Source organism: Vipera berus (genome assembly GCF_964194415.1).
Source record: "Vipera berus genome assembly, chromosome: 1".
NCBI classification, from domain to species: Eukaryota; Metazoa; Chordata; class Lepidosauria; order Squamata; family Viperidae; genus Vipera; species Vipera berus.
Genome location: NC_138202.1, coordinates 97,551,817 through 97,578,176, shown reverse-complemented (window position 1 = coordinate 97,578,176; position 26,360 = coordinate 97,551,817). Strand labels below are relative to the sequence as shown.

Sequence of the window (26,360 nt, the reverse complement as noted above, 5' to 3'; positions counted from 1 at the left end):
GGGATGCATTTAGCTTGATGTTTCTTGTAGGAAAGATGGTGGTCATGTAAAAAGCCGTCTAATTTACCATATGCTATTTATTTATTATTTATTATTAATGGGATTTATATCCCGCCCTATCTCCCGAAGGACTCAGGGCGGTTGGCAAGACCAAAATATTTGTCTTCTGAATCAAATATGCAGCTTCGCAGGTGCAATATTTAGAATAACCATGCAACTACAGCACAATTTCCGATCATAAACTTCACACCAAGCTACTGGTGGGAAATGTGCTTCATATAAACCAACTTAATAGCTGTAAATACAACTAAGAGTGACATCACCTAATTATATGTGATACCATTTGGAGCATAAGCATTTTCCACAGAAGACTTTAATATTTAGATAATAAAGAAGACAAGCAAGGAAATTATAATTATTTAAAACCTATTCTCATGCAGAACCTAAAATACCTCATTTGGATTCAAAATATTCTGCAGCAGAGAAATCAAAATTCCTCCATTTACTGATATATGATACTCTGGTCCAAAATATTTTACCTTGTAGCCCAAATAATGCTTCAGGTCCAGGAACACCTGTATACATGCTTGTAATGCAACATTAGTTTTGTAAAAAATATATTGTAGAACAAAGTTTGACGTTTGAACATGCAGTATACAGTATGAAATCCAGAATTATACCTATACAACAAATAAAAATATGTTCAAAAGGGTACATAGGTCTGAAAGGGACATCTTCTGGATGAACATTGAGCTGTGTCTCTGCAATTTACCATTGATTATAGTATCCAAAGCTCTCTTTGTTGTTAGTTGCGAAGTCGTGTCCGACTCTTACTTAACTGTGAAAGCTGGGCTGGTGCCACAGAATAAATTTGTTGATATCTTCAGGTTAATACTTCTGCAGGAAGAGTACACTCAAGGCTGTGCTTATGTCAGCAATAACTTGGGAATGTATTTTGCAAACAAGGAATTTGTTTGCCACTAGGTGGCAAACGTGTATAAAGATATTTAGATGATCACGGTTGCATTAGAATTGCTACAAGCCCTTTAATTTAAGCCTTTAAATTGTAGATTGCTACAAGCCTTTTTGACAGATCGGCAAATATTTCCACACAAAAAAAATATTAAGAGTGGCCGATTGCCCCCCCACAATCAGTCCTGAAAAAGAATAGTGTTGAGGTGTGCCCATTTATTTCATTTCAAGAGGAAACTGAAGCAGACAAAAGTGCTGTTGGAGATAAGACAGAATACCACGTCAGACTCTAATTATTAACAATATTCCCCTGATGTGGTAATCTGTTCTCACACACCACTGAAATATTACTAATCCTTCCCCCTGAATTTAGGTGGTGAACATGGATCACAGATTTTGGTGGTTTAGATGTAACTATTAATTATAACATTAATTATAATTATGGTTCTTTTCTGACAAAGGTATTTTTCTCTTGATTACTGTAATTTAAGAAAATATTAAAATTTAATAGTTGGGAGATGACTTCAAGAATTTTCTGCACTGAAAGATAAGCGGGATGACAGAACAAGAATACAACTGTGGGCATTTGCTTGGTCCCTTCATTGTTTTTCATACTTCAAATTAACTTCAATCTATAGAATATTTCAAAGAATGTTTAGCTTCCAGCTGATTAGGACAAAAATAAACTGATCTGCTAGGCTATTATGTATAAAGCAGTGATGAGCTTTCTGACTGAATGGCTATGGTTTAGGAGTGGGGTGTCCAACACCTTGACAACTTTAAGACTCGTGGACTTCAACTGCCAGAATTCCCCAGCCTGCCATACTGCCAGGAAACTCATCACTGCTTCCTTGATGTCAGCCGTAAAAACCTATGCCAACATGTTGTTATGTGTTTCCTTTGAATGAGTAAGTCAAACAAAATATAGAATTTAGTAATATTTAAGTAATTGTAGAATTTAGTAGCATTTACGACACATTTTTGGTGTTGCATGAATTAATGCACCCATTTAAACCCTTGAATGAAGAACAGTCACCTCTAACTTTTCAATAGTTTCTATCACACTACAGCAATGAAATGTTATACAAATAACTAATGTAAGTTTTTGTTAACCTGTCACCACTTAGCCCGGGTAACAAGGGTTCTTGTTGTAGAGTGAATGTATAGTTCAGAATTAGCAAGTGGAAGGAAGACAAGAATTATTGCAGAGGATAGGAATGATTTCATCATCAAATACTGGGAGCTTCTAGTACTCAGTAGGTGACACTCATAGTGATTAGTCAAAGTGCTCAAGAAAACAGTGAGTGTATCAGTTGGTGGTAGCACCAGGTTAACATTGTCCAGCTCTGAAAATCAAACAGGAACACACCTGGTTAATTTTGGAATGGGAGAACATCAGGGAATATGATTGTAGACTAGCCCAGAAAGCTTTAAAAAAATGAAGAAAAAGGCAACTTCCATACTGCTTTAAAAATAGCTGCATGGTTGCATCTATTGAGTCATCAGGGGTTAGGTTGCTCTTGATCATGACTGTCTTTTGAACCAATGAACACATTTTTAATGCATCAAGGAATCACTTTCTCACTACCATAGTTCAGATTCAATATACATCATTGCACAAACAACACTAAAGAATAGCTACAGCAGGGGTCTTCAAACTTGGCCCTTTTATGACTTGTGGACTTCAACTCCCAGAATTCTTCAGCCAGTGTGTCTGGCTGAGGAACTCTGGGAGTTGAAGTCCACAACTCATGAAAGGGCCAAGTTTGAAGACCCCTGAGCTACAGCTTTGAAATCTACTGCAGTTCCATTGCTGTGCACTATAACCAAATCTTAGAATTACAAAAGATAGAAAAATGGATCACTATTAAATTGTTCATAGTGATTAAAATAGATTAACAACAGATCTTTGATTTCCAAATTTCTAGAAAAATTGCAGTTTGTTGAATGCATGTTTTTACTACCTAGACCATAGTATTTATCTCTGTGTATATGTGTATCCTTTAAAAGCACATTGAACTTTCACATATTTTAGTGGCAAAGAAAATGATATATTTCTAGGTATAGCATCCAGCTTGTTGCATCAGTTTTCTGGCATGATAGGAGAAAGGATTTAGTGTTATTCCTGTGGCATCTTTATCTCCAGTCCTCAAAAGTTGATGTTAAAAATTGATCGTTGTTCAGCATTTGATCTTGGCTTAACATTGTCTGGAAATTAAAAAAAAATCAAGCCATATCTAGTCAGATATATCAGAAAGTAAGAAATGTTTTTATAATTTATGAAAGGGTTTACCCAAAATCCTTTTCTCTATCAGAAGCCTAGCCTTCTTCATTCCTCTCTTAAAGGATACAACATTTTGAAATTAATAGTGTTTTCTTCCAATGACCTCAGTGGGAGCAAAAAACATAAATGAGGGGAGCTTGATAGAGCTCAGGAATCCCTCTCATGAATAGGGATGGCAGCTAATATTATATTGCTGATTAACAATGATCAATAATAAAACTTGTAGATGGTCCTCTTGAATTCATACATACCGTAAGGTTGTTTATTCCTCGAGACAGCTCCCCTATTTGCATCACTGTTCCTTCTGAATGGTCCATCTGCAAAATCATTTCGGCAACTAGATGAAATTAAAGCAGCCATGCAATCTTAGTCAAATCTGCATGCACAAGTTTTGGGATAGTTTTGGGATATGACAGATGTCTCTGTCTTCAGGAAGTTGAAGTTGAATTACACGATTGCCCCCACCCCCAATACTGGAAATATTTCCAAGTTGCACATTTTCCATAAACATATATCTGACACCACTCCATATAACAATTAGTAGGTTAATGGGACCAAAAATGAAAAGGCAATTCATTGCAACTTCTTTTTTTTAAAAGTTCTAGTTTGATGCTATATTTTTAAATAAAAAGAATGAAACAGAGCTGTTTTTGGTAATTCAAAAAGCATTTCTTGATCTCATGCACAGATTCAAATGCTTATCATAACTATTTTAATAGCTCAAACATTCATGTTCATTGTTTAACACATAAGATATCCATTAATATGTTCAATGCTTCATTATTCTAAAATGTTTTTCAGTTTTTTATTTGGCTCCATTACAGTATTTAGTCATGGCAGTTGTCACTGTAACAGAGAAAGTAGGAATATGACCACTGTTCTTTCCCCTTTTCAACCCCACTCAACGTCCCCATTGTAGGGCCTGAATTTCGGTATTCAGAGATATTCGTGGTGATGGTAGTTTGTTTCTAAACTGATTAGGCTGCCTGTCTTGTTTAGATCCATGGGAGATTAGGTGCCTAAGTACAGGACCTGAAGACCTGGCTCTTCGAGCTCTCTGGCCCAGGCTGAGAATTTTTAAATTTTTAATTTTAACTGGGTTTTTATTTTTTCTCAGGGTTTCATTTAATCTTTTTTAATTATGTTTTAACTTTTGTATTGATTTTCTTTTAAATACCCTGTAAACCGCCCTGAGTCCTTCGGGAAAGGGCGGTATATAAATCTAAATAAATAAAATAAATAAATAAAATAAATTATAGCTAATTCTTGTGGCCTATGTTGACTTGTGTTTTTCACACTATCCCTTCCCCTTGCAAATTTTAGAAATTGACATTTATCAGCTAGCCTTACTTAGATGTGTGCCTTTTCCAAAGTTGGATTTCTTATAATCTCCCTATTCCAGATAGCCTGGGCTTTATTTTGGGATAGACACCTTTGTCTAACCCACAGGTCTGCAACCCGCGGCTCCGGAGCAGCATGCGGCTCTTTCAGCCGTCTCCTGCGGCTCCCGGTCCTCTGCCATGTGCAGTCCCCCCCCAAAAAAAAGTGGGACTAAAAAAGTTCAACCAATCAATTCAAATATGCAGGGTAGGTGCAAATCTCGCCTTGGCTCCACTCTTCAAACCCTGTTCTGCGCATGTGCGCATGTACGTGCATGTGCACATATTTTTTGCGGCTCACAGTTTTTCCTTTTGTGAGGGAACCGGTTCCGAGTGGCTCTTTCACTGTTTCAGGTTGCTGACCCCTGGTCTAACCTTACAGTATTCTATACAAATCAGCCTTAAGTGACACTCAAATAGGCCTACTAGCAAATCATACAATTGACTGGATGTGTTTAAGGATTCTTGCAAGCCATAAGGGCTAGCACCTGGGATAGCACAATTTAAGAGCATAGTTTTCCTCCCATTAAAATAAACATTTTATTTTAAGACAAGAGAGCCTCATCTCTGTAATGATTTTTCTAAGGAAACAGTAGCTGACAAACTTATATACTTATTAATATGACTCTAAGATACAGTCCATGAATGTTACTCAGCTGTATATTCCACACTGGTATTCCATACCAAGCCAGTGTTCATGGATATTCAATTAAATTTTGATGACTTCTTTTAAATCAATGTTCGGGCTGGAAATTTCTGGGAGTTGAAGTCCAAACTTCTTAAAATTGCCAAGTTTAAGAAACACTGCTTTAAATGAATTGGGACAGAACAGATGGGTCTTCAAACAGTGTGTGGTTCCGTGGTTTCCAAACTCTAACCATGACTGCTTTAAATGGACAGTGAAACAGCATATAACTCCAAATTACAAGTTACCAGGAATCATAATATTTAAAACATGCAAATTCCAAGTTTAATTTTCATTTACTTTGTGGTATTACATGCATGCGTACTGAGAAGCTTTTCTGTACAAAACTGATTCCTGTAAACCACGCAGATCCTTTATCCTCACTGAGAGGGGAGTTCTCAGTGAGTTTGAAATGAAAAGAGGCTGAGCTCAAAGTTAGGAGGCTAAGAAAATGTGAGGAAAAATCTATACTTTATGAGTGTTTAATTTTAAGAAGCTCCAGGAGTTAGACTGAAACCTGTGTTTTAAAAATAAACCGAACATTAAAATAGTTCTGATCGTGTCTAAATCAAACACATACCGAACAAATTACATGCTTTAAACAAAATAGAAAAACAATTACATTTTAAATGAGAGAAAAATGGAATGTGTTAGATGTAGTAAGTCATGCATATGAAAAAAAACTTTTTGCAATTGATCTTGTGTTATTACCATAATTTTTCTGATCAGTTTAAGTGGAGGTTTGGCTTGCTATTTTATATCTTGCAGAAAACTCCCAATTACTCCATTTTTCAGGCTTTTAAAAAATTACTTTACACATGTTTCTGTGTAGTATTCCTTGGGGCAGCAATTCATAAAATCACTCTAAGTACTTTTTAAACCATAATTCAATCACAAAAAGAATAATCACAAGAAAAACAATTAGAGGTTTTCGCAAGTAAATATTTTATTGCTTTCTTCAAGAAATTGTATTCAGATTTTTTTTAGAAAAGATTGATTAGGCCTATATTTTAATGTTCTATTGTATGTAACCACTATGGTGCAGACACTGCACAATTAAAATAACATATTTTAATAAAAATATACAATCCAGCTGTGCTGTCAAGAATAAAATAGATCATTCTTACCACTGTGGGCATGAAAAAGCTAATACAAAATGTTAAAAATTATTGTTGGGCATTATAAATGAAATATAAAAAGCTCTGTCCTGCCACAGCAGCTCAGAGAACACTCATGCTCAATTTTAGGTGCCTTGAATGTCAGCTACAACTGTTGTGTAAAGCTTTTTCTTTTCCTGAAAAAGGGCTTGAGAAGATGAGTAGGATGAAACAGTTGCAAATGGGGGAAATTTTTTTTTCCAAATGATATTTTAAAGATTCTTCAAGCTTCATCCTAATACATTAACTAAAGACATGCAGATGCATTATGCACTTTAGTTAAATTATAAGAAAAGGTTATCTGTAAGCTCCAGAATACATCAAGAGGATGAAAGGTGAGTGTTATCAGTCCCCTTGGCCCACCTGATCCAGTTTGTCTAATTCTTTGTCAGGGAGGGTGTTATGCACTCTATATGCACCATAACTCTTCTGAGTGCCATTGGTTATACTTGTATCCATAGGGCAAATATAATCTGTAGATTCATCAAACTTCTTTTTTCTTAAGTTTCCAAAATGTGAAAATCCAAGTTTCTTTGGCTGTCAAGAATGAAGGGTGGGTGGAGAAAGAGAGAAAGCTTTGTCAGATAATCACTACAGAGGAAACACAGAAAAAACACTGACAGTTAAAAATGACCTCTGCTAAATAATAACACCTTTCACAGACTTTACAAGATTAATTTGAACATTTTCATTGATTTTTTAAGTTCCTGTAGGAAATGAACAAATGCATTAAAAGGAAAGGGGAGGATTGTCTTTTTGCTGAGGAGGATGGCTAGTAATGGGCTCACTGACATAATTCTTTGGACTCCGTGTAGGGAAACGAACCTGAAGTAAAGTTCTTTAAAAATCAGAATGTAACTGTTCACCATTTCAGCAAGAAGTATTAACATATTATCCTTTAAAAGGAGAGGGATGATAATAGTTAGATGAAGTCTTAAAACAATTTGTTCTGTGCTTCCAAAGTCACAGTATTTGCAAATCCCAATATAGAATTCCAGGACTCCCTACACAAAGTATCAAAATACTAGAAGATGCTTCAGAGGTTATTTAGTCCAGCTTCCTGTAAAAGGCAGATTCTCAGCGCAAGATACAACAGCAGCATCCCTCGTTGGTTACAAGAAGGCAGGCTTTCTGAGAAGCCAGACAAGTCTTGAGAGAAGTGAAACTAAACTTTCTACTGCTGCCATCTTGTTCCTATTCAACCTTGACTCTTCTAGGTACATTTAAGATCCTTAAGGGCATGCATACTTTTAAGGGCACTAATTCACCCACCGAAGAAAAACTGATCCCAGCTGCAGAATGTGTGATATGCAAACTAGCAGAACATAAATAAATGCTTCTTTAAAACAAACGAACTACTCTACTCAGTGCTGAGAAACACACACAAAGTTCCATATGTCATTATGGAGGGTTTTTCTTCCATACCTGCTCCCAAATATCAAACCTTTCAAGTGGCACAAAACCATAGCAGCAACAACCCATGGATGTTTTTTTTTTTGAAAAAACAAAAAACAAAACCCAAGCTTTAAAAAAATCTGGACAAACAAGCATTGTTTCCAAAGAAAGAAAGAAAAAGAAAATTATCATTGCAAATATATTGCCCCATAATGAATCCTGGTTAACATCACAGACATGACTGTCCTCCTATTATGTTCACTTAGAAATAAGCCCTACTATCTCATCTTCTGTCTTCTCTCTCTCTCTCTCTCTCTCTCTCTCTCTCTCTCTCTCTCTCTCTCTCTGTGTGTGTGTGTGTGTGTGTGTGTGTGTGTGTGTGTGTGTGAATCAGCCTTGTATGTGTGCCTTTGAATCTGTGTGCCTTGATATAAACCCCTGCATTATTTTGGAAGAATCGTTTTGCCCCTGCCTTCTTCCTAGGGCTGAGAGGGAGTAACTGGCTCAAAGTCACCTAGCTGACTTCTAAAGCTGAAAGAGGACTAGAATTCAAGTTTCCCCACTCCAGCCCAGTCCTTAACTTATGAGAACAGACTGGCTTCAAAATTTAACCTAATATACTGAACATAAAATGAATATGTCAGATGCAACCACCAGCAGGGTAATGTTTACATCATTGTTCCCTGACTGGAAGCTACGCTGCCTTTCCATCCCACGGATAAGTTTAAGTACAGTATTTCAGCTACAAAAGAAAAGCCTGCAATACTCTGCAGATGCAGATACTGTTGCTAGAGCCTCAAAATGGCTTAATAATCAGAGCAGGTATTTCCTTTTTGAGGACACTAAATGAAATTCTCATCCTCACTTAGCCAGATTTCCCAGAATTCTTTGGGGACGCAGGCTCTTAGTGTACTAAAAGCCTCGGTTTTCAAATAACATGCCAGTTATAACAGCTCTTATCCAACTATTTCAAAAGAACTCCTACTGACCTCTCCGTGAAACTCACTCTCAAGTAGTTAACATGAAATACAAGATTGCTGCCTAGGAGATTACTGGCTTTTAAATTGCCAACTAGGAACTCATGGCTTCTCTATAGCCTACCCGGACTTTTGCGGTGGTAGTCAGAGCTGTATAAGCGGTAGATTCCACGATTTCCCTTTTATCTTGCTGAGCCTCTGGCCCGATCAGCACATTGAAATTTGTGGTTAAGTGGCGTCTTAGCAGAGTCTTTTGGGGTGGAATGTTGAGGAGCATTGCTAGAGTGTCTCCATTGAAACGAGGCTCCAGGATCTGTGGGAGAAACAAAGAGCATCTGTGCTGCTTGAAGTGTGGTCTCTAAGCAGCAAGGTATTCAAAGGCTATTCTGAGGATTGCCTGGTTTCATTTGCTCTGCTAATGTGGGATGTGTTACTGTATCACAGAGCCAGAAAGCAGCGTCAGGGTTTTTCACATGTTAACCATTATAATCCGTTTCCGGCAACTCTATCACATTAACAGGAAATATAAATTTTTAAAAATGCCATTTTAAGCGGCACTTCTTTGGGATATCAAACAAAAACATCTGTTTCAGATAGTTATATTGAAGTTTCAGATCTATACTGTAGGATGAGTAGGCCCTTCCATTTCCATTTGATCACATCTCTTAATGCAAGCCATAATGACTCGGATCCTGGAGTAATTCCTAGGATTTTGAGTCAGAAGAAACTCCCAATGTCAGGAAAAGAAATGATTAATTCCCTTTCCTCCTATATTTCCATGCTATTCTGGAGGGTGCCCCATTCAGTTGCAACAAATCTATGGGAGGGGATTGTAACAAATGTCTAAAAAATTTCCAACTTTTCTGTCCAGCAGTGAGAACTTTGGGGAGCTTAGTTTTGTTCACGGAAGCCAGGATCCAAGCCAATGTTTAAAAAGGGGTATCGGTCATTTATAACAAGGCCATTGCCTCAATGGATATTATAGTTGAATGATGAAAAATAGCACAAGAGAAAAAAAGAACAGAAAACTGTAAGAAGAAGAGATGAACAGAATTAAGTAGGACTATATGTGTGTGTGTGTGTGTGTGTGTGTATACACACATACACATATATACACACTATCTACATGCATAACATCTGTTGTGTCATTTTTAGAGGCACAAAGGAAGGAATCAATTGTAGAAAAAGATTTAAAAGAAGGAAGAGGAGGATTATATGCTTGATATAACGTTATGAAATGTATACAGTTCCTAGGCTAATGTGAGCTTGTTTTAAATAAGATAAACAATAACTGATGTCAAGAACACAATTGTTTTAAAGAGCATTTGTAACTGTCCATCTTCAGTCTAAGCCACTTGAGTTTGCACTGTTGTTTAAAACAATTCATGATGAAGGATAATGTGTTCTCCTTTGCCTGGCATACTTTATACTTTATACTCCGGACTGCCCCCGACCTTCGTTCATTTTGCTGGGACCTAAAAACCTGGCTCTTTGAGCTATCTGGTCTGGACTGAGGGGTTTAATGTTTTTAAATTGTGATTTAATTTTTGTGGCTAGACTTAATTTAATTTTATTTTAATTTTATATTGGATTGTTTTTAAATTTTGCCTTGTAAACTGCCCTGAGTCCTTTGGGAATAGGGCGGTATATAAACCGAATAAATAAATAAATAAATAAATAAATAAATAAATAAATAAATAAAATATTCATTAAGACTTAGCCAACATTTTATCAAAAGTAGTTTCTGCTCTCTAATTTATTTCATATATGAAGTGCTAATGATTTGGGTACTGGTTTATAACACAAGATGATTTGTGTCAATAACCGTCATGTTAATATTTATATTGCAAAACCTAAAGGAAATTAAGCTCTTTTCTCTTACGATGAGTCCACCGTGAACGCCACTTCCTCGAAGGTTTGGTGCATATTCTGCCAAATCTACTGATCGGAGCCATTCCATCACTCTATGATTTGACCATTGAACTACTTCTGATGGTAAAACATTATTCTGTGTTGTAGGGGGGGAAAAAGGCATGGTAAATACAGTAAACTACACCTAGATGCTGCTAATAATGTGATGTTTCTAAATATTCAGTAATTCTTCCTTAATCTGTTTTGTAGGCTTTATTTAATTCCCCCCCCCTTTTTCCACAAATATCCATTTGCATTTCAATCTGTAAGGTAAAATGTAGGCCGTAATCAATCTTATACTTAGAATTGCATATAAATATGGGCCTGGCATTCGTATCTCTCTGAGCAGAAGCAAAAGGCAAGGAGAAATTAACTAGTGAGCTTGCCCAGGAACAAAAAAGTCTGATAGATTTCCTCACCAATGGATATATGAGCACTGAGTCTAAGAAGCAAAAATCAATGATTTTTATCTCACCTCATCTGCTGGTCTTCTGCGTAAGCAATGTGGGTTAAAGCTGTTCATGTGTAGCACGTGAATGGCACATTTAATGCTGAGGTGATGCAGCTGGCTTGTGACTTTGAGGAAGAGGAGGTCGTTCTGTAAAGGAAACCATTGGTTTTAACAGAATAAAGCTATTAAACTTTAGAATTGGAATTTCTTAGAATTTTAAGAAACCAGAACAACACAATTTTTCTTTTCCTATTGGGGCCTGTATGTACCATCATTGTGATTTCTACTACTGTTATCAGAGCACACAAAGTAAAAAGGGAAGCACTGTTTCTTGTTCTGTCACCACGGAATCTTCCTCGACTGACAGCCACAACTGGGAACAGAATTTCCATCGCTAAGCAAGGCAGTTGTTAAGTGAGTCAGGCCCGATTTTACGAACTTTTTTTTTGCAATGTGTGTTAAGCAAACTACATGGCCGTGAAGCAAATTCGGCTTCTCCCATTGACTTTGCTTGTTGGAAGATGGCTGGGAAGGACGCAGATGGAAGTCACATGACCCTGAGACACTGCAACAGTCGCAAACACATGCTTGTTGGCAAGTGCCTGTAAGTGCAAGGATCAGTCTTAAAGACACTTTTTTCCAGTACCATTGTAACTCTGAATGGCTGCTAAACAAATGATTTTAAGCTGAGGACTACCTTTAATGTGCTTTATAAAATACTGGGGAGTCATCAGTTTAAGGAAGGTGCAATGCTGCCTCATGCAACTAATGAGCGGGAGATTCCCCTCCATTTTACAGTGTGCTGGAGTTCTGAAGCTGACTGTTTCTTTTGCCTATTGTACATCTCAGTTCTGGATCCAAAAAAAATAAATAAAAATCTGGTGGTTGTTTTGGTCTGTTCTGTTTTGTTTACTCCTTTGTATTATGACACTGGCATTATATATAAACATACTGTGTATGCATGAGAGCCAGTTTGATTTAATGATTAAGGCATCAGACTAAAACAGGAGGCCATGAGTTTCAATCCCGTCTTAGGCACAAGGCCCTCTGGGTGACCTTGATCCAGTCAGAAAGGAGGCTATGGCAAACCACTGTTGAAAAACCTTGCCAACAAAACTGCAGGGATTTTTCCAGGAAGCCTCTGAAAATTGGACATGGCTGAACAAAAAAAAATGTACACATAGTACGTTGTTTAGATTGATCTATCGTTTTAATAATTTTTATAGGATTGAGATGTGTTGTAGGATGAGATTTATCCTTTTTTGTAGTATGATTTTAACAAAAAAACATTCACTTGTTTTAAGCTAGAGCAGCAATTAGTGTTGGTTTTAAAAAAAAGTATGTGTGTGGGAGTTTCCCCTTGTCATGTTTACCATGAAGGTCCCAAAATGATCTGAGTTAGCTTTCTGCCCACTCAAAGTGTCTGGAAAGTTAAATATTGACAATACTTGGGAATGCAAATTCTAAAAATGGTTTTGAAAGAAAGAAATGCTAGGATAAAATTATTCTCTTCTGCTCCAGGTCACACATTTGAATGGAAGAAAGGAACTTTTGCTAGTCCCAAACTTTGAAAATACAAATTTTAGCTACCTTACCACAGTTAGATATTGCAGCATTCTGCCATCAACTCGTGATTCATGAAACTGATCTTTGTACTGAGGTAAACCAATATCATCAAGCCATCCTGTGGAATGCACATACATATATTTTACTGCGTAATAATAAAAAAAAACACCAGTTCATTTGTTCACAAGACTAAATTTTGATTTTGCAGAAGGTTTCTTCCTATATTCTCTGGGGAATAATATAATTTCCATCCCTATTGTTTGTGTCACTTCTACATATTTAATATTTTTCCCATCAAAAAAGTTTTCTAAGAAATCTTCCATCTAATTTCATAGTTTATACAAAGCAATGCAATGCTTAAAAACATGTCAAGGAAATAAAACTGAAGAAAATGAAAATAAAGCCACATATCTCTGTAATGTTTCTAGAGATGAAATTAAAGCTGAATAGGTTTTTTTAAAAAAAACAACACATACACATTTTTAAATTGTAAAGTAGGCTAGAAACCTAATCAATTGGATTTTCATTTCCTTTTGCCATTTCAAATACTTACGTGTAACCCAGATATGATCTAACTGTGCAGACTTCTCATCTTGTTTTGCATTTATAGCTTTGATTGCCAAAACCAATTTCTTTCTGTGTAAAGGATGCTTAATTCCTAATTCCTGTAAGGGGAAGCAATGATGATAACTAAAACAGTACCTTTCAACTTGACACCTCTTCAAATAGATCACAAACACACTGAAGTTCTTGAATAAAAGATACTATGCTGAATTGGAAATTGGGAATTTCCAAAGTAATATTAATGTTTTAATGTTTAAACCTCAAGATATCCAATTTGTTGTCTGCTAGTACATGACATAAAGTTGCTAAAAAGAGCAACTCTTTTGAATAACTGAATAATAATTCAATATATGCATGGCTGATTTTTTTTTTGGACCTATGGATCATAAATACTGTATTTCACTTTTACGCTTAAAATATGCAGAAAAAATTATATGTCAATTATATCTGACATATCTATTCATTTTCCCTGCTTAGACCTCTGCTCTATATTTTTGGGAGATAATCCAACCATACTGCTGCAGCCAGATCAAATAACACCAGGGGATATTTCTTTAATATTTTCAAAATTACATATAACAGAGTTGGAAAGTACCTTGGAGGTCATCTAATCCAACCCCCTGCTCAAGCAGGAAGCCTTGTATCATTTCAGACAAATGGTTGCCCAATCTCTTTTTAAAAACCTCCAGTATTGGATACCCACAACTTCTGGAGGCAGGTTGTTCCACTGGTTAAATGTTCTAAATGGCAGGAAATTCCTCCTTAGTTCTAGGTTGCTTCTCTCCTTGACTAGTTTCCATCCGTTGCTTCTTGTCCTGCCTTCAGGTGCTTTGGAGAATAGCTTGACTCCCTCTTCTTTGTGGCAGCCCCTGAGATAGTGGAACGCTGCTATCATGTCACCCCTCGTCCTTCTCTTCATTCATGCCCAGTTCCTATTGCCATTTTTTATATGTTTTAGCCTCCAGTCCCCTAATCATCTTTGTTGCTCTTTGCTCTCTTTCTAGAGTCTCAACATCTTTTTATATCATGGCAACTGAAAATGGATGCAATATTCCAAATGTGATCTTACCAAGGCATCATGAAGCGGTACTAACATTTCACGTGTTAATATATAGTATCACCTGAATGCAACCAGCAAACAGAAAAAAAAACCAAACCCAGAATGGAACTTAATGGAACTTTTAGCAATCTAGAATGTTTACCTTTTCCATATCCTGAGGTGTTGCTGTCAGAAGTGTATGGCCAGATGTTATCCACTGTCTTGCAAAAATGACATACTGACCAAGACCAAAGTCCTCAAGCCAGTTGCAAACGCGTTCAGTGCCCCATTGGGCAAATGGGGCATTATGATCACTAAGAACCATAATTAAGGAAAAGGGATTTAAATTAGCATATCGTTATCAACAATATGCGATCCATAACTGGGACTAAGATGTAAGATAAATTGAATAAATAAATATATAACACTTTTCTAACTATCAGTCATTTCAGATTAAAATCTTAATCATAATATTATCATAATAATATGGGGAGATTATATGCAGAAAATCTTGAGCACAGAGATAACACACTTTATACTCTTAAAGAATTACCAGTATATTTTTGCTTCCTTGCAGTTGGTTTTTATTTTCAAGAATAAGGAAATTTGCTATGCATCGACTTGGAATATTAATAAAATTGTAATATTTCTCAGAAACATACAGATAAGCTAATTTGGCAAAAATGGAACCCCAATAGCTTCAGCATGACATTTAGATTTTAGCATTTCATACTAATCCCATTGCAAATGCAAATGAATTTGCTCTTTGGTCACTTGCTATGACTCAGTTGCAAACAATCAAAGTCCATTTTGATAAGGTTAATGGGAAGTAGCCTAAGCAAAGAAGCGAAAAATATGCTTGCTCCAGAAACTGCAACCAAATATAAGTGGGAAAAGAAAAAAATTCCCACTCCACAGTGAAGCTGCGTAAATAAGAATTACTACTGATAAAGGTTCCTAAACAGTTGAATGCATCTTGTACAATTACAAGTACATATTCACCAATTGGTTTGAAAATCTCTACATAATGATAAAATCAATGTTTTTCACTGCATAGTGAATTTAGTCAAGGGACTAGAAACACTTAAGCAAATAGCTAGCCACAGGAAAATAAATAAATAGCCATCTTCTACCTCTTTTGTCCCTTGGTGTCCTTTGACCGAGATAATCGAGGTCCAGCTGTTGCACGGAGTCCACCTCTTCGAAATTCAACTAAGCCTAGATCATCTCCAGGGAAATTTCCAGATTGAGTTCGACGTATCCTTTTATGGAGATATTAAAAATGCTAAGTCGTCAGAGATTCATCTTTCAGCAACTTTTACATACCAATACCTGAACTTTTAATGTCAGGTACCCTACAGTTTCTAATGTTTCTTCAGGTGGATTCATTAATTTATTATTACTTGTGTCTCCTGGATTTTCCTTTTATATTTTGTTTTACTATGTGATTTTTATCTATTATTATTGTTACTATACATGATGTATACTGAGCAATGTAAATGTAAAATAAATAAATAAATGAGGTAGAGCGGGGGGGCGGAAGCACACTTACTTTCCCCATATTTTTTTAATTCCTTTTGGACTTCTTTTACTGTCTGGAGATAATGGAGACTGTGCACCTGAATTTGTTCCAGACGACAAGGGTGAAAGTTCCTCTGAAGTTGCGCTGTCCATGTGGTCAGGGGCTCCTGTGGAGTACAAAGGATATCTATGAAACTCCAGTTGCTCAGAGTATATTGGGCAAAATTGCAAAAATTTCCATCCGTTTTTGCTTGCAAAAATAAAAGCCTGCATCCTCTCAAATGTATAAACTGGTGTTCTAAGGGGAAAAAAGGTAATTGTACTTAATTTACTCGGTGTACAGTCATGCTAGCCATATGACCATTGAGATGGCTTTGGACAATGCTGACTCCCTCAGCTAAGAAACGGAGATGAGCATTGCCCCTATTGTTGACATAATAGACTCTAGGACAGGGGTTTGCAACCTTGATAACTTTAAGACTTGGGGACTTCAGCTCCCAGAATTCCTCAGCCAGCTATGCTGAGGAATTCTGGGAGCTGAAGTCCACAAGGTTGCAGACCCCTGGTCTAGAGAAACCTTTACCTAATCTATAACCTTGGATGGCTAGCTGAAGACTTCACTGATCATATTATAAATTGAGCAGGTGTCCCATGATGGATATTGGTAATTATTGATAATTAAAGCCTGATTTGTAACATGGATGCAAAAAAAGATTTTTCAAATGAACGGAATTCTCTATGGCATGGAATAGCCAAAATGTTTTCCCATAAGCTATGTTTTGCATGGTTTAGTGGCAAAAATAAGATGCATTTAAAAAAAAATTCCCCCGAAACCTAAGTGTTTTCTCTCGAAGCACTAAATACAGATTTCAAGCATGTCCAGTATCCATTAAAAACCACAGAATCCCTCGTGTTGCTCTCTAAACACAGTCTTGTATTATTAGGACCATATGTGGCTTTCACTTGCTGGATCAGAAATCACAATTAAAAAAGGCAACTCCCTGCAGTTCGGATTTTCAATAAAGTTATTTATTTCTAGCATAAAGGTGGCATGTTAGTTAGGTATACAATACCTAATATTGGTGCACTGACACTCCTGATGCGATCTTCACTCATTCCAAGAAGCAGAAAGCCATATGAAGAAGCAAAGATGATGTAAAATTGAAGCAAAACAAAGTTAAAGAAAAGCAGAGAAAGCAAATAGCCGAAGGAAGAAAAATAACATGGACAGGAGGCAAAATAGCAAAGCAGATGAATTTGAATGCTCAGGAGCAGAGTGTACTTCGTACAGATGAAAATCTTTTACTATGAGAAATGTACAATTTAAAATGCAAATAATTCATAGCAAAAATGTGCATCTTTTTCCTCCTTAAAAACAAATCTTGCTGATCTTCTGGGCTCAGCTATCAGTTTTATTTATAAAGAGAGGCCAACCATCTTTTTTCCAAGGAGAATCTATGCATTTGAAAAGGACTTACTATTTTGACAGGCCTGAGTTTTTGAGTGTCTCTATAATGTAAATGAAAAGCAGAGGCAGAGTTCTTAGGAATTCTGGCCTAGTTGTTAGGAATTCAACCATTAAGTCATGCAGCTTATTTACATGCCCCAGTTAAATTTGTGGGTAGCTTCAGCTGACATGATGACATTTCTAATTAGCAATTCAAAAAGGTGCAATAGGTTTACAACAACATGTAGGCAGTGCATTAAATAATAATAAATAAAGAATGAAGGAACTAAAGTAATACAAATAAATAATGGAAGTTATCTTTCCTGGGCCTACCCTGGCATGGACACCACTGCCTTGGTCTGACAGTGGTTAGTTATAATCATGAACAGAGGTATCCACAAGGTTTTAATGTGTGTCACATATGACATTGTTGTGGCTGCCATTGTAACTTTTCTGCGCATATCCCTGCAGTTGTTCCATTTCTAGCCTTTGTAGTGGATGCAACAATTCAGTATACACAAAATTCTTCCCAGATCAATAGACACTCCAAACTCTCAGACTAATTATATTTTAGGGCCATCATCAACTAATTATGAAGCTAACAGTTTTGAATTCAGGGAATTAGGAAATTCCAACTTTCTGCACTACAGTGTAAGAGCCATATTGATGGAAATTAAGATTCATTACTCTTGATAACATATTATTCTGACAAGTCCAAATTTTACTCAGCAACATTCTAAAAATATTTTTAAACCATACACAAATGCACATAGATGGCAAGTCCATTGTTGTTTCCACAGTACATACTCAGGCTCTGTATGCCGTTGTCCTCACTGCCATTTATACAACATGGAGTAGTAGGTGTATTGTACAAGTGGTTATCTCCATTGTGTGCTGTTCGAGGAAGTTTTCCTGGCAAGGTTTGGTACTTGCTGCTTTTCACATGAGTTTTATTCTATGCATGTTACAATTTTTTTAACAAAAAGAAAGAAATAATTAGGGTTATTATTAGCATTATTTCTAAAATACGCTACATTCGCTTTGTTCAGAAGCTATCAGCATTTGTCTTCTGAGAAGTAAAAATATTTGGCCAATATAGAAATTCTCACTGTGCTCAAACATTCTCTACTATTGTGGAGAGAGGTGACTTTCTGGATTAAAGAATGTACAAGAGAGCAGGATTTGACAGCTAAAAATAGAGTAATGAAGGCAGTGCTCATCACATATAAATGTTTACATGCCACATATCAAAATCTATAGTAATTACTTTATCTTAATTTATCCTTGTATGCTACTGGAATCACTATATTATTTAAGGAAATAAATGCCACCATCCGTGTGACATCTGGAACAGATGCACCATGGATGTCCTTAATTTATCTGACACTTGATATCTTCTGAGTGCCTGAATTCTGTGCTGAATAGTCATGGATAGCTTTTGTGGCCGATTTAACTATTCTCACTGTTGAGAAGCCTACACAGTCCATTTGTTACAAATACCTAATTGTTATCATTTATAGATTAGGAAAGCAAGGAGTAATGTGTTAATATTTAGTTACACAAGCATTTTGACATGACTTCATCCTATTATACCTACTCACTAGCCTTAGTAAATGTTAATTTTAAGACTTAACTTAAACGTTTATTATACAAAAATTAAAAATAAAAGTTTGGCTAATTTACACACAAAATAAATAAATGGTTTTCAGAGTGTAAATGTTAAAATGGAGTTAATATACCTCTTCTCCTAGATCACGTTCTACTGGTTTCCCATCAACATGCTATGAAGTTGCAAGAAGGGCAATTTCAAAGTATGAGGGAGAGAAAGTAACAAACAAAAGGTTAGTGTAGACATAAATGATGTGATATTTTTAGTCCAGTCTGTTGGATAACAATAATAGGTTTATTTTCTCCTCAATATCCAGTGTCCTGCTATACTGATATTAATGTGCATGTCATTTCTCATAAGGATACAGAGAAGTGCAACAAAAATGATAAGGGGCCTGGAGGCTAAACTGTACGATGAACAGTTGAAAGAACTAGGTATGTCTACTCTAACAAAGAGAAGGACTAGAAGTGACAAAGAAACTGTCTTCCAATATCTGAGGGACTGTCACAGAGATGTTGACCTATTCTCCAAAGCACCAGAGGGGAGGGCAAGAAGTAAGGGGTGGAAGATCATTAAAGAGAGATCCAATCTAGAACTAAGGAGAAATTTCCTGACAGTGAAGACAATCATGGAATAGCTTGCCTCCAGAAACTGTGGGTGCTCCTTCATTTGAGGCTTTCAAGAACAGATTGGACAATCATTTGGTATAAGATCTTATGCCTGAGCAGGGGAATGGACTATAAGACCTCAAGGTCCCTTCCAACCCTTTTATTCTGTCTTCTAAGTCTAGTTTCTACCAAGTCAATGGAATCTGTTGCAGGGGTTGCTACAGACAGTATGCTGAACCTAGTCACCTTCCATTCTTTCTGATCATTGACTCACAGAAAACAAACTTCAAAAGTTGGCCACTGCAGAAATCAATACACATAGCACATGTTGGAATATAGTAAAAATAACACCCACTCCAATCTCCCCACTCCTCCATGAACAGAATGCAAGATATACTAATTGTACTAATCAGTGCTTTTATTGTATCTATGTGGAACGAAAGACCTGCTGATTCCCCTGTGAAAGTGAATGGCAATACATTACTGCTTTTAGGTTATACAGACTGGATTCAGCAATATAGGCAGCATAGAGAGTGCATGGAAGTGATGCAAATCTTCTGTTCCATCATTTTTTATATACTAAAAATAGGAATAGAACCATCTGTTTATAGCGAATTCAGCTTCAAATAAGTTGCAAATGAGCAACTTCAGAGAAAGGTGTGCACTGAAGAAAAAGTGCATTAATGGATGGCCAACAGTTTTATAAAACAAATTCTCACAAGTATGGAATCCCAGGGCTCCAGTACGTGATATGGTTCAGCTAGGATGCTGCAAATGAAACAGAATCTGTAATATTCCCGATAAGCATTAACAAACCTGCCATTTCTGGCCTAAGGGTATAAGGTCTTCCTTTCAGGTTTTTGGCCACAATCAGCTATTTCTGCTTCTGCCTAGGACAGGGGTAGGCAACCTCGGCTCTTTTATGACTCATGGACTTCAACTCCCAGAATTCCTGAGCCAGCACGGCTGGCTCAGGAATTCTGGGAGTTGAAGTCCATGAGTCATAAAAGAGCCGAGGTTGCCTACCCATGGCCTAGGATCTATTTGCCAATTGCACAATCTCTGGTATCACTATTATAGTATATCAATCTCAAGGTCTCACTAAAAATCTATTATTTGTATGTACATCCAAATTATACGCCACAAAAGAACAGAGTAAATGTGGAAAACAAGGAGAAAATAAACCTTAGAATTATATAGTAATTGGGAAAGTTAGTTCTTCATTTACTATGCATAAGAACACAAATTATACTGAAGGAATACAATGGAAAGCCCACAGATTAGCCTATTAAACTGATATATCACCTTCATGATGAATAAATGAGTATAGTTAGTTATGTTCAATCAAATTATTTTAGATTTGGATTTATATTGCATTTGTTGTTCAGAATTTATCAAATATATAGCTTCTTCCTGATGTTGGTGATTTAGCAATATTGATGCATTTGACAGTACAGAGCCACGTTGTTGTTTTTTATCTCAGTCAAGGTAACAGTGGAATTAGAATTATTCTGCTACATGAAAGTTCTATGAATTGAGTTTTATATCCAGCTTTATGTGCTTCCAATGCATATTTATTAGACAAAAATTGAAATATTGGAGCTAACCTTTTCCAGAGATTCACTTTGCAAGTCTTCTAGACTACTTGAAATTTTTTTCTGAGATATCCTTCAAAATATAATGGCAACAATTAATGAAATCCTACATATACCAAATCACATTGATGATAGCAACAATTATTTGACATTTACAAAACCCTTCCACATAACCTGCAATCTTAAGTTTGAATAATAAATGCCACCAGTAGGACTCTTAGCTGTTAAGACATGGGTGTGTCCATCTACATGAAAATAGGCTAGAGCAAGTTAAGATGCTTCCAGAACGTTAACATGGACATAATTTGTAATATACATTGTATATGAAGGGCAGAAGTGTACTGGTTTTTGACAGATGCATCGGGAATGCAAGAATCTTTTCCTTGCCATCCAAATGCCAGAACACATAAGACTCCAGGGCGACTGATTTGTTTATCAAAGGAAAACAAAACAGACTGTGAACGTAGTAAGTGAATTATTATTAGACTATGTGGGAGGCAAAGGAGGAAGAATGAATTGCACTTTATAGATCATATAAAGAAAACACATAAATATATAAAGATCAAGTAAATAGGCTGTGAGGAAGGGGAAGACATAATAAGAGCCTTGGTGGAGCAGTGGGCTAATGCCTCCTTAAGTAACACCAGCTGCCTGCAATTAGTGCAGGTTCGCATCCCACCAGGCTCAAGGTTGACTCAGCCTTCCATCCTTCCGAGGTAGGTAAAATGAGGACCCAGATTGTTGGGGGCAATAAGCTGACTTTGTAATAATGCCGCTTGGGGGGGGCGAAAGCCTTAATAAGCAGGCATATACATAGAATGAAGGCTATTGCTAAGCACATTGATTTGTGCTTCTTAGATTGTAAGCCGCCCTGAGTCTTCAGAGAAGGGCGGGATATAAATGGGATTTTAAAAAAAAAGCTTTGGTTGATGGATTCAATAATATCCTCCAAAAGAGAAAATTCAGAAGTGGTGCTTAAACTAGATCAACTTAAGATTTGTTTCCTTTTCTTCCCTTACCACTTATTTTAACTTCTTTCATTCGGTGGTACGCTCTTTTCTGTGCTTTTCATAACATAATCTACTTTGAAAGGTAACAGTGAGAGGTGTATGCATCAATGGATATATTGATAGAAAACCTCATTTAGATAAACTAGACAATAAACTCCTACAGATGGACCAAGAATAGACAAGTTTTTCTAACTCATTGTAGCGGTATCTCTTACAATGACTTTGATAATTTGATCAAAAAGATTTCAGTTATTTTTCTTACCTATTTTGAAATTCCAGGGTTTCCCCATTTGTCAAAGATAGTTTATTTGAGGGAACTGGAGAGCTTCCCCTGTTGATGATAACAATATTTTATTGTTGTTAGCCGCCCTGAGTCCTTCGGGAGATAGGGCGGCATATAAGTCCCAATAATAAATAAATAAATAAATAAATAAATAAATAAATAAATAAATAAATAAATAAATAAATAAATATGGTGTTATTTGAATTTGAATTTAATTTAAATAGAATTTAAGGGGCAATCTTTTACTTAGTTTAACTCTGTCTCAGGCTATATTACCCAAACAAACATACATACAGTAACTGTGTAGCCCACAATTAACTGTGAAAAATAAACTGTATAGCAGAAATAGGATACTTTCAGTTACATCAACAAACTAAGGAAAAAGTTAGCTCTTACCTGATTTCCAGTATTTTCTGTGATGCCGGGAGTAACATAGGTGGGGCCAAGTCCCCCTGAGGTATCTATGTAGAAAGCATTTCAGTGTCGATTAACTTTCACAGAAAAAAGCGACAAATTAAGTGCATAACTAAAAGAAAGAAAAAGCAAACCAACCTCTGATTTATATTCTATTTGTGGTGCATGTATGTGGTTCCATTTCCTTAAGGTTGCTTCAAAATCAACTTCCCCACTACCAGACAAAACTCTTTCTGAGGTCCCTTGAAGGTGCAAAATTTTTAAAACGTCAGTTAAAAGGACCAAAGCTCACAATATTACCAAAGTCTAAATACCAATTGGCTGAAAGCAAATATGTAAAGAATTCAGCAAGAAAAATTAAATAAAGTGGATTCATTTAATAAACAATTTCTGATATATGTTGCTGATTGTTACATAATCTCTTTAACAACTATATAATTCTACATTTTCTAGAAAGGAAAAGATATGATTTCCCGAAGTTGTAATTTCAGAATTGAAAATGGTTAAAGGATTTTAAGAATATCAGTTTGGTGTAGTAATTAAGGCACTAGCTACTAACCAGAAGACAGATAAGTGCTAGTTTCACCTTTGGCACGAAAACAGCTGAATGACCTTGCCCCGGTCACTCTCCCTTAGCCCTAGGAAGAACTTAATGGCAAACCAATTCCAAAAATCTTTACAAGGTAACTGCAGGAACTAGTCCCAGAAATTTATTTTTTATACAAAGTATATAAAAATGCAAATATAAAATAGAGAAAGAAAAGGATAAAGTACAAATAAATAAAGGATCTTAAAAAGCTAGGGAAATTATAATTTTCCAGTATATCATTAGTAAATTATGAACTGATTGAATATTTTGCCTTAGATAACTAAAAATCATATTATGCTATGAGCAAGAATTAATTTCAAGAACCATGGCCCGTTCAGTATAAATCACTACATAAAATTATAAGTTATAGTTGACACAATCAAAACTGAGAATCTGTTCTGCTTTAAATGTCTTATGAAATTGAAACATGAACCCTGTATATAGAAGAACACAATCATTAGATGGGGAAGATTGTGGTTTTGAAGTAATTAGATCTGAACTAGCAATAGCACTTAGACATATATACCACTTCATGGTGCTTTACAGCCCTCTCTAAGCGGTTTACAGAGTCAGCATATTGCCCCCAACAATCTGGATCCTCATTTTACCGACCTCAGAAGGATGGAAGGCTGAGTCAACCTTGAGCTGGTCAGAATCGAACTGCTGAACTGCTGGCAGCCGGCAGTCAGCAGAAGTAGCCTGCAGTATTACATTCTAACCACTGAGCCACCTGGGCTTCTACTTATTGGCAATCATGTAAAGACAGCTCTACAGCTTTTTAACATATCAGCACCAAATGGCTAGATTATTAAGGTTCTCTTCTGTAACCCTAAAATGAGAGAATACATCTACTGTAAATAATTTTAAATCTAGAAATTTGATGAAGTAATTCATTAACATTGGTCCTTGTGGAAAAAATATTACAAATACTAATTAATCAAGATGATTGAGCACCATTTGAGCTACAGCTGGTGCAGAGTGCAGCAGGGCAGGTAGTTTTGGGGCCCCCAAGAATGGCCCCTGTAACACTACCTGTCTTGCTTCCAGGTGCAATTCAAGGTGTTGGTAATCACCTTTAAAGCCCTTCATGGCATGGGTCCAGGTTACTTGAGGGATCTTCTCAACCCACTGGGATTGGCCCGTACCATTTGTGCCGGCAGAGGAGGCATGCTGCGGATCCCATCAGTCTGATTATTTTGGCTGGCGGGGTCCAGGAAGAGGGCCTTCTCTGCTGGAACATCTTGCCCCCCTCCCCATTGTGAGGTTGGCCCCAACCCTCTTATTTTTTCATAAGGGCCTAAAGACATGGCTTTGCCACTCAGCTTGAGGCTTCAGTGGGGGAACCAGCCCCATGGAGGTGGTTGATTGAGTAATAACAGATCCCACCTCTCCCCATCCTCTCCATGTGTCTTTGGTTTTAATGGTTCTTTTGTTAACTTGTTATGTTTTAACTTAGATGTAATTGTAAGTCCCAGAATTGCCCTATGGTAAGATGGGCAGCTAATACATTTTATACGTAAATAAAATTTGTCTGATTAAATTAAATAAATATAGATACTGCACTTATAACTCTGATGCATTTTGAGGATGCCTGAAAAGCACAATTATTCTTGATAAGTAGTTCTCTAGTAACTACTCATGGGAAGGCAAGGTAATTTTAATATTTTTCAATGTTTGAGAAAAACAAATATAGATTATTCCATGGTATAACAATATATAAGAAGCTTCTGGCTAAAAAAAAGTTTTCCCCAAAACAAATAGATTCAAAAATCTCTGTTGAAGATATAGATAATTGCACATGACATATTTCAGAGGGAAAATCTTCAGAGTTTTATGCCAAATAATATTTGTTAGATTTACCTATGTAGAAGGAGGTGCTAATCAAATTATATTTAAAGAAAGTATAATTTCTGTAACATTAAATCAAAGCTACAATATATAAATACCATTTATGTAAGAAATATAGAGTACTATGTATGAATATGGGGAGGGAGGGAGGGAGAGAGAAGGATGGTACAGTAATCAGGTTATTTTTTATGTTGTTCCATTACAGTTTTACCCATAATAGCCAAACATAGTTAATTACAGCAGATTGGATCACTAAAGGTTTTGTGGTAAATAAGTTTTTTAAAGATACATTACACAACTGGAAAATATAACCATACACAATAAAATATTGCCCCATAATATTTAGTTTACATATCATGTTTAGATAAATGGAGGCAAGGCCACAGAGAAGTTACTTCTTGCAATTCTTCCTGTATTTTTTGCCTGCTCTGGGGAAAAACTGAGCAATTTAGCACAACTTTTTTGCTAGACCTATCATTTAAGAAATATTAAAGGATTAGGCTTGGTAGTAGCCTAATAATGACTACAAGATGGGAAATATGATGATTAAAGTAATTTCTGATGTCAAATTATGTACCATGTCAGCAAGTATTACACTATAGCTTTATTTAAACTGCAATACTATAATTACAGGTTTACTTAAACTATAATGCATTAGTTGTACATTATTATGGCTAAATAGGTTTGAAACCTATTTTATTTGGGTATGCAGCTTTTATTTTAAAGAAGGAAGAATAAATGTTCTATATATATGCTTTCCATTCTGACTAGATATCCACATAAATTGTCAGTTCCTGTATTTAGAAAAGCCTAGTCATGAAGATAAGTGAACACACAGAAAATAGATTTAAGAATGAAATCAGTTTTAACAATGGAAGCAAGAATTATCTGAATACAATTTGCCATGCCATCCAATAAACGTTTCATGCTTAAGGAAGACAGTTTGAAGAATGTAGACACAGGAGACCAAATACCAACTAATATTCTTTCAACTTTTATTGTTTTTCTCATTAGTTTTACGTTATTGTGGGAAAAATCATTATTAAACAATAAGAA

General features: G+C 36.1%; 1 protein-coding gene across 6 annotated transcripts in view; it reads right to left on the bottom strand.

Moving 5' to 3' along the window:
- Positions 1–2,805: 2,805 nt before the first annotated feature.
- Positions 2,806–26,360, bottom strand: part of PPFIBP2 (PPFIA binding protein 2) — an 88,352-nt gene continuing 64,797 nt past the window's right edge. For 4 of the 6 annotated variants that reach the window (XM_081324070.1, XM_081324071.1, XM_081324073.1 and 1 more), the window contains 17 exons: positions 23,006–23,109; positions 22,850–22,914; positions 22,433–22,501; positions 21,173–21,233; positions 19,088–19,129; positions 18,156–18,303; positions 15,933–16,068; positions 15,514–15,642; positions 14,544–14,694; positions 13,331–13,442; positions 12,807–12,895; positions 11,236–11,358; positions 10,732–10,857; positions 8,974–9,162; positions 6,841–7,014; positions 3,508–3,573; positions 2,806–3,180 (listed from right to left, as the gene is read on the bottom strand). In XM_081324070.1, coding sequence (XP_081180196.1) covers positions 3,109–3,180; positions 3,508–3,573; positions 6,841–7,014; positions 8,974–9,162; positions 10,732–10,857; positions 11,236–11,358; positions 12,807–12,895; positions 13,331–13,442; positions 14,544–14,694; positions 15,514–15,642; positions 15,933–16,068; positions 18,156–18,303; positions 19,088–19,129; positions 21,173–21,233; positions 22,433–22,501; positions 22,850–22,914; positions 23,006–23,109 — 1,856 coding nt within the window. In that variant the 3' untranslated portion in view covers positions 2,806–3,108. Of the gene's footprint in view, positions 3,181–3,507; positions 3,574–6,258; positions 7,015–8,973; positions 9,163–10,731; positions 10,858–11,235; positions 11,359–12,806; positions 12,896–13,330; positions 13,443–14,543; positions 14,695–15,513; positions 15,643–15,932; positions 16,069–18,155; positions 18,304–19,087; positions 19,130–21,172; positions 21,234–22,432; positions 22,502–22,849; positions 22,915–23,005; positions 23,110–26,360 lie in introns of those variants that run through there. The other 2 variants (XM_081324072.1, XM_081324075.1) reach the window with 2 other exon arrangements.